General features: G+C 49.8%; 1 protein-coding gene across 1 annotated transcript; it reads left to right on the forward strand.

Annotated features, from left to right (window-relative positions):
* The first annotated feature begins 287 nt into the window (after positions 1-287).
* SIX1 (SIX homeobox 1) lies at positions 288-8573 on the forward strand. Its single transcript, XM_040226323.1, has 2 exons — positions 288-4705; positions 6707-8573. Exons 1-2 carry the CDS (start codon positions 4146-4148, stop codon positions 6999-7001), a joined length of 855 nt encoding a protein of 284 aa, XP_040082257.1. The 5' UTR covers positions 288-4145; the 3' UTR covers positions 7002-8573.
* Positions 8574-8946: the final 373 nt, after the last annotated feature.

Below are 8946 nucleotides of genomic sequence, written 5' to 3' on the forward strand. Positions count from 1 at the left end.
CATACATAAATATATCAGGGGAACAGACAAATCTTCATTGTTCAGAAATAAGCCAAGGAGGCCGCCCGGCTCCCCTTGGCCCGGCCAAGCGAGGCTGGAAGGAAGGGAGGCAGAGGCGGGGGCCGCACGGATCCGGTGTCACGTTGCAGATTCCCAGTAAAGATAACGAAACGTGATCTATTTTTCAGAACAGCGAGTGGATGGGAAAGAACCTTGACAACACAAAACTCATTTACTAATGGACTGGTTTTGGATTTCTCTCTTTCTGGTCCGCACATCGCCCCGCCTGAGCCCTCGGCCTATCCAGAGCTAGCGGGGAGCAGCGTCCCCCAGGAGGCAGGTGGGAGGCTGCTCCGGCGCCGCGCCGCCCTCGGAGCCCGGCATCCGGAGGGGTCGAGGGCACCTGGAGTTTCCGACCAAGTAAGGGGAAAAGATGAACGTTGTCACTTCAGCCAGGATTTGGGATCCTCACTGCCCCAGAGCGATGACGCTAATTTATTGATGAAATACCTTCCAAAGCCCTTCCCTGCCAAATATCTGTAGGTAGAGTAGAATCCTCGCTGTCGTTCTTGATGGCAAAAGAATTCCAAGAAAGCGGGCCAGGAGCCTCCAAACAGCTCGCTCCAAGCCAGAAGGGAAATAAGTGGGTCTCAGCCAGAGGACACAAGGCCTTGTTTTAACCCGACCTAGAAACCCTAACACCAACTGATGCCTCCGCATCGACCTTTCCACAGACCAGTTGTGTGCACCCGGCGGTTACCTGCACGGAGGAGGCACAGAAGAGCAGAAACCTGGCGTTGGGAGCCCCTTTCTAGCTGTGTTACCCTCGGGACCCACGAAGCGGAGAGGGCAGCAGCTCGTGCTGCTCGTCGCCTTTAAATCTCCGACGAATCTCTGTTTTCTTGTGATTTGCATTGACAGCAAAAGGTTTTAAGTTACTAGAACAACTCAAACCTTTCTGTGTGCGATTTAAAATGGATCATTTGGTTTATGTGGTTTGTAAATTCATGTCATTTTACCTCTTTTAGTGGTTTGCACTGAAAGGTTCCATTTTGGGAAACCTTATATATCCGAGCCAATAATTAACATTTATAAAAATTGGTTTCCCTAACCGAGGGATCGAAATAGCAGGTAGGCTCGTTGGTACAAAGCGAATAGCACATTTCTTTTCTAATCGTGCGATCTACTGGACTGAACACTAGGAGAGAAAGGCTGGCGGCCAGGGCACGGCCTCCAAGGACGAGCACCACTTCTTATCAACCCCGGTGCCCGCAGTCGCCGCATCCGCACAGTCGTCTTCCCAGTTGTCTCCACCGTCTAGTGCGTCTTGATTCCTTTTGAAGAGAGATGAAAAGAAGTGGGCAGGGAGGTCTGGAGGAAGCCGGGGGTGGGGGGTTGGGGGCGGGGAAGGTGGTGGGTGTCTAATTGTCATCTCTCTGCTCCCTGTAAATCTATACCTGCCCTTATTTGTCCAAGCTGTGCCTCGTTTCCTTATACAAAATTGTTAATTACAAAGTACATCCCATATTCAACTTACCCTTTGTCTTTTAAGCGACGTGGTTATATTTACAGACTCCCCCCCGTTCCCCTCCCCAACACAGACACACACACACACACAGACACACACACAGACACACACACACATTGTAATTCTGCGCACTTGCTCTAGACTTTAGGGTATTAACTGATTTTTTAGAGCCGAGTTTAAACCTCCGTTCCAGTCTGCACACAGCTGCCATGTCAATAATGACTGTTCCAAGCAGAGACATTCCTTCTGGCAGGACACTGCAGCTCTTCAAGACTTCATCTGAAACATCATGAGCACTAAAATAAGACCATGAGGGAAAATTACCAGACACATGGGCTTGGGCTCTGCTTTGCCAGGTTTCCAGTTTAGAAAGTAAGTCATTCGGCACACCATGTGGTAGGGGTTCTCTTGAAATAATATGCACCCATTAAATGCATTTAAAGATAATCCCAAACATAATGAAATATCAGCATTTGCTTCCAAGTTCTAATTGCCTGGGATACTGAAGGGAAAGTTTTCAAAGATGGAAAAAGCTTTGTTTGGGAGTTCAGCAGAGAAGCAGCTTCGTGTCTACTCAGTCTCCCCAGAGACAGATGGGGGTGGGGGGGATGTGGAAACCCTTCACGACTTTAAGATGTACATTGCCGGGTGCATTGGAATGGGTGTGTTGTTTTAAAACCATCTAAATAATACAAGGGGAAACCCACACAGTGCTTCTCCTTCTTCCATTCCCACTTATGTCTCAATATGTAAATGGTTCTGTGATGCTCTATGCTCTTGCTGATGGAACCAAAACATATTTAAAGACAAGCAAATTTAAAGAACCTAGGGTTTGTTCCGCAGTGATTAAGACGACACATTTAAATCAAAAGCATTTTTGAAGTGTACTTAAAATTCTGTTTTGAACTTATCTAATCAGAGATAAGTATAGTCATAAAGTCACTCTCCTTCCACCCTTTGGCTCCCCTTATCTCCATGCATTGTTCTTATCTCCTGCCAGTCTTGGCTACTGACAATAGATTATCTCTATTTAGAGACGCTAATTGTTTTCAAAATCTTTTTAATAATTGCTTTGGAACAAGGTGTGCAAATGAGGCTTAAGATAATTACAGCTCCATTTGTTTGTGTAGTTTTACTAAGCATTCTCCACACATACACAAAATAACAGATGATGGGACTGAAATTGCAAGACATCTCTCAATCCCTGGCAGTAAAATAGGCCAGCATTGCAATCTACACACACACACACACACAGAGGTACACACATGCACACACACACACCCCTCTTTATTTAATCTTGTTGGAGCTGCGGTCGTCCTCGCTTTGAGGGCAGTGTTCCTCTCAGAACAGGGCAATATTATGTTACAACCGGACGGCTATTGGAGCCGGACACAGTTTTATTTAATTTACACCCCATCCAGCGCCTTTCGTGCGATGTTCCCAAAGCATTTTTGCTAATAGCAAGTAAAGCTTCTCAGCATTCCTCATTAGCAGAGGTGGCAACCGCACAGATAGGGAAACCGAGTCCAGAAGCCTGCCTGCAGACTTAAACCACAGATCATTAAAATTCCGAATCGCAAAATGAACTCTTGGAATCTCTATTTGCTCAGCAACTATGCTCTACACAACTCTTCTCTTGGTCCCAAATAGTCGTGGCCTTTTGAGAATGAGGGAAGCGCTATACAGCTGGGAGTATTTGTGCGCTTTGGAGGGCGATGGGGGCAGGAGAGAAGAGGGGAGGAAATTAGGTTTGGCTCCTGGAGCTGAAGCCAGCCGGGAGAGAAGCCATTCTTGCAGCGGCTGCAGCCCAGAGGACTGGTCTACTCTTGTATTATTTATCGCGTTCCATAAGCTATTCATCAATCCATTACTTATTCATTCCAACATTAAGGTAATTAAATATGAGCTCACCGGGAAATGGCAAGTTTGCAAAGGACAGGGACAGAGGTACGGAGGGAGAGGAGGGGAATTAGAAGGTCTGGAGCCATTGATTTGTGCAAAGATGTGCGCGGCTGCCCTTAGGTGACACAGCAGAGGGGGCTCACGTTGCAAGGTCCTGACGCGCTCACCCACTCCCACCGCCCCTCGTCCCCGGGAAGCACCGCTCCCTCCCTCCTCCCCACTTCGCTTCCCACCACTCGCGGTCCCTCTCCTCCCACCACTCCCTATCCCTCGCTGTACAGCCTCGCCCTCCCCGCGCGGGGCGGCGCGGCCTCCGGGCCCGGCCCGGCGGCGCGCCGGCTGGCCAGCCCCGGATAGGCGCCGCCCGCAGCCAATCAGCGCGCCGAGGACGCTGCGCGCTTTAAGGCAGCTGCAGGGAGAACAGAAACCAAGTTCCCCGGCAACGAGCAGCATCCACCCGGCCGGAGGCAGGAGCCAGCGAGGCCCGAAAAGCTGCGGAGTGAGCCGGCCGTTCCTTTTCCAGCGCGCGCTCTACTCCTCCTCCACTTACTCGGCCGCCCGTCTTCAAGTCTTGACTCGCTTTTACGCCTTCGCACAGCCTAGGGAGGGGGTTAGGAGCTGCCGCGCCCCCCTCCCTGCGGCTGCCTCCCCCTGCTTTTTCGGCTTTGCTCCCTGCCGCGTGCGCCCGGGTAGTGCGCCCCGGCAGGCCCCAGCCATGTCGATGCTGCCATCGTTCGGCTTCACACAGGAGCAAGTGGCGTGCGTGTGCGAGGTTCTGCAGCAAGGCGGTAACCTGGAGCGCCTGGGCAGGTTCCTGTGGTCGCTGCCTGCCTGCGACCACCTGCACAAGAATGAAAGCGTGCTCAAGGCCAAGGCCGTGGTCGCCTTCCACCGCGGCAACTTCCGCGAGCTCTACAAGATCTTGGAGAGCCACCAGTTCTCGCCTCACAATCACCCCAAGCTGCAACAACTGTGGCTGAAGGCTCACTACGTGGAAGCCGAGAAGTTACGCGGCCGGCCCCTGGGCGCGGTGGGCAAATATCGGGTGCGCCGAAAATTCCCTTTGCCACGAACCATCTGGGACGGCGAGGAGACCAGCTACTGCTTCAAGGAGAAGTCGCGGGGCGTGCTGCGGGAGTGGTACGCGCATAACCCTTACCCCTCGCCGCGTGAGAAGCGGGAGCTGGCCGAGGCCACCGGTCTCACCACCACGCAGGTCAGCAACTGGTTTAAGAACCGGAGGCAAAGAGACCGGGCCGCCGAGGCCAAGGAAAGGTACGCGGCATCATTCCCGCAAATCGGGCGACCCTGGGAAGCCTTCCTTTCCCCTCCGCCCCTTTCCACCCCCGCAGGCACCAACCACCTCGATCACCCCGCTGGCCGGAGCCCCTCCGCGGGGCGGCGCCCCGGCCTCCGCTGCACTGCGGCGAAAGTTCATGAACTCTTGAGATCGCTTGCTAGGGATAGCGGGGCGCGGGGTGGAGGGCGGTGTTCATCTGATTTGAGTGTCCGCGCGTGGATTTCCTGGGATGTGAGTGTCGGGAAACGTTGGCGCTAGGTTTGTTTTTCATGTCTTCTTGGCTGGCTAGGGGGAGAGGAGTGGCGGGTGGAGAGTGAGTTTTTAGATCAAGTAGAAGGGAAATGTTGATTGGTATCGCGGGGGGAAGGGGTTCAGTGGGGGCTGAGGGTCTCGAACTTCTCTCCTCTCGCACCCCGGAAGGGTGAAGCTGTCCTGAAACTTCTGCTCAGTTTCCACTCACGCCCGGTCCTTCAGTCGCGCTTTCCTGGCAGTCTTTTGGGTGAGAGGTCACTTCCATTCGCACTAGCTGCACAAAGGGAGGAGTCTTTCGAAAGAAGTCCACAGAGGAGAACGCTTTGGGAGGGTTGGCGCTGCGTTGACTCCCCGGCGCCCCAAGCCCAGACCTGATTCTCTTCGTCGGCTCCCTGGCGCGTGGCCGGGCGCCGCGGCGGGTCCGGCCCGCTGTCCGCGCCGCTCACCCGGGCAAGGAATGGGTCTCGTCTCAGACTTCTCTTACCCCAGAACACAGAAGACAACATTTTTTTCAACCTGTCTCTGCCTCCGCCTTCCTCACACGAACACTCCTGGCCACCTGGCCCGGCTCCACTCTTTTGCTGTGGAGTTTCCGACCAAGATTCGGAAGAGCCCCGGGGAGGCGGCGGCGGCGGGGAGAGCGCTCCGGGGAGCCGAGCAGTTTCGGGGAAACCTGAACGCCCGAGTCGGCCGAGTTTCTGTTGTTCGCTTCGGAGCCTGGGGGCCGAAGAAGTCGCCGCCTTGTTTCCCTCTGAGAAGCAAGAGTCTGGAGAAATTCAGCTGAGATGGCATTTTGGGAGAGAGAGACTGCGAGAGTTGGGGAGAGTTGGACAGACAGGCAACTCCGGGGTGGGGAGCGTTCTGGAGGCAGAAGCGTGAGGGCTGGGAGACCTTGCAGTTGACCAGCACCGAGCGCCCAGGCTGACACCCCGGTACATCACACCCGCTCAGGCTGTGCCGGGTCTTGAAGTTCCCCTGCCAGGAAAGTGTGCGCCGGTGTGGGTGTCCGCAGGGAGTTTGAAAGAGCACGCGAGGCACTGAGGACTGAGCGAATAACACCGGGCCAGGGACCGTACAGTTCCATTTAGACGTCTGTTACAAAACGGCCGTCCTTTAAGCCAGGCCAGAGGGCCTACTCCCTGATGAAATCGGAGAGACTGGCTGTGCTCCCTGTGTTTACTCAGGTCACTGGGCCGCTCTGGACACTACTTCCCATGACCTGTCCTGTGCCTCTGAAACCACAACCTCCAGGCAGGGGCAGGGAAACTCGACGGTTAATTGTTTCCTCAGATGGGAACAGGACAATTGACTTGATTCACCACCAAGCATCTGTGCACTGGGCGCTGTTCGACCCCACCTCCCGTCATTTTCTTCATCACCAACAACCATTTGTTGGAAGATTTTCAAATTTCCTTACTTCTAAATGTGGTACTTCTTGATAGGTATTTAATAATAACTGTTAGAACAAAAATTTAAAAATAATTTTTTGTGCATTGTGCTGATGTGGCTTTCTAAACTCTGGAAGAGGAAAGGACCCAGGATCACCTTTCTCAAGTCTCCTAGGCCTCCTCTCTTTCCCCCAGGACTCTGGGGTGGGTGAGAGGGCAGAACTCCATTTGGGTCAGTGACTGATTGCACAATGGCCCTTTCCTTCTTCCAGCTCCCCTCCCTCCATCTCACACTTTTTTTTTTTTAACCATATGGTGTTGTCCTCTGTTTCTTAGGGAGAACACCGAAAACAATAACTCCTCCTCCAACAAGCAGAATCAACTCTCTCCTCTGGAAGGGGGCAAGCCACTCATGTCCAGCTCAGAAGAAGAGTTCTCACCTCCCCAGAGTCCAGACCAGAGCTCGGTCCTTCTGCTGCAGGGCAACATGGGCCACGCCAGGAGCTCCAACTATTCTCTCCCGGGTTTAACAGCCTCGCAGTCAGCGCACAGCCTGCAAGCCCATCAGCATCAGCTCCAGGACTCCCTGCTGGGCCCCCTCACCTCCAGTTTGGTGGACTTGGGGTCCTAAGAAGGGAGGGGGGGCCTCAAAGCAGCAACTAGGACACTTGTAAATAGACATCAGGAACATTTTTTGCAGCTTGTTTCTGGGGTTCTTTGCGCATAAAGGAATGGTGGACTCTCACAAATATCTTTTAAAAAATCAAAACCAACAGCGATCTCAAACGTAGTGCCCTCTTCTCTCCGACTATTTCCACTTCTACATTTCCCCTCCCAGTGTGGAGATCAGGGGGAAAAAAAACCCAAACAAACAAAAACATCCAGTTACCCAGCCTTGGTTCTGGGCAACCCGTGTTCCTGCTTCAGTAGGCTTCCTTCTTTTCTTTTTCTTTTTTTTCAGTGAATGGAATTACAGATCAACTGGATTTTAATTATTTCATCTTAATTTATTTATGGAAAATGTTTCGAGAAGCGGAAAAGGAAATGGAAATGAGAGAGAGAGGGAAATTAAAACAGTGAAAAGATCCTCCAGCCTGAGAGGAACTGGTTGCATTCTTAAGGTGAATAGGAAAAATATGATCTTATACCTTTTTTGATGGGGAAAATTAAGTTTACATTTTTCATATTTAGTGTTAAATAATTTTATGTAGATTAAAAGGAAAGAACAGTATTAGGGGGAAGAAAACAAGTGCCTAAATGTCTTAATGCTGTCTATGTGAGGCAGTTAGAAATAGAAGTGACCATTATTAATACAACTATTTTTGTCAAATTTAGTGGGGGTTTTTGGTTGTTGTTTGTTTTCTTGGGTTTTTTTATGGCAAACTTTAAAAAATGTACCAATGTGGAAAAACACTTTGCTGAATGCCATTACTTCTCATGCCCTTGAAGCTCTCATATCTGTAGCCTACTCCTGTTAAGGGTTTCTCCTTTTTCTAGTTTCTAGCTTGCAAAAGTACGTAACAAATCTGGCTACCTGGTATTTGTTACTAAAACAGCATGTGTTTGCAGGTTTCTTTTCTATTGTACCTAAACCAGTCTAAATTAAAACTTAGTAGAACACCAGGAGTACTGATTCTGTTTCTGAAAGGTGAGTTGTGTACTGCTGTCATTGGGCTCCCCCCTTTTTTAACAAATAGGTTTTTTTTTTTCTTTATTACTTAATGGTGGTTATGAATTGCAGGGTACGTTGAAGGCCATCCCCTGAACCAAGAATGGTGACTGAGTTAATTATGTGACAGAAAAAGAGCAAATTCAAATTTGGTGTATTTATTTATTTTTTATTACTTAGATATGCAGTTTTGTTTACCACTAGCTTTTCTCCACAGAATTCGCATGTTAGCTCTTTTGTAATATTAGCAAATTTATGACAAGACTGTGAAAGTAAAATAATTTATCTGCATAAAAAAAAGGGAACTCATTCAAGGATAGCAACATTGTGAATTAATCTGTACAAATAGAAAGCAGACCAACAGGACAGGAGCTCTTTGCAGTGCTGCCTGATGATGTCCAGAAACAATCCCAGTAATCATGGAGGCTCCATATTATTTTTGCCTGGGGCAAAAATGATGTACCTTGTATTTAGCTTTTAAAATTAGTGAAACAAATGGCATTATTTATTAAAATTCTACTCAGGATAACAGGATTGGCTTGCTTGTGCTTTGTAAAATATTGCTCCCCAGAGGAAGTCTATTTTATGACATGACAGTTTCATAATTTTGATTTTTCTCCATCTGTGTCACCATTAATATGTTCATTTCTTTCTTACTCTTTCCTATCTTTCCTGTCCTGATCTAGAAGTGGGGGTAGGGGTATTAAGACCTTCTTATTATTTTTTTAATGCCAAATGGCTTTGACTTAGTTCCAGGGAGAAAGGGTCACTGTACTTAACTGTAGTCACTTTTACTTATAAAGTCATTTTTCCCTCCAGTGATGGACAGATGTTCACACAGCCGCTCAGAGACCATCCTTTGCATTGGGAGCTCAGAGTCCCAATCTCCCTTGTTAGTGTTTTGGAT

Source organism: Oryx dammah, unplaced genomic scaffold (genome assembly GCF_014754425.2).
Source record: "Oryx dammah isolate SB20612 unplaced genomic scaffold, SCBI_Odam_1.1 HiC_scaffold_26, whole genome shotgun sequence".
NCBI classification, from domain to species: Eukaryota; Metazoa; Chordata; class Mammalia; order Artiodactyla; family Bovidae; genus Oryx; species Oryx dammah.

Excerpts from the sequence above, each read along its gene's own strand:
- SIX1 (XM_040226323.1), top strand. The coding sequence starts at position 4,146 with ATGTCGATGCTGCCATCGTTCGGCTTCACACAGGAGCAAGTGGCGTGC. Across the intron at positions 4,706-6,706 it reads GCCGCCGAGGCCAAGGAAAG|GGAGAACACCGAAAACAATA; the intron begins GTACGCGGCATC and ends TCTGTTTCTTAG.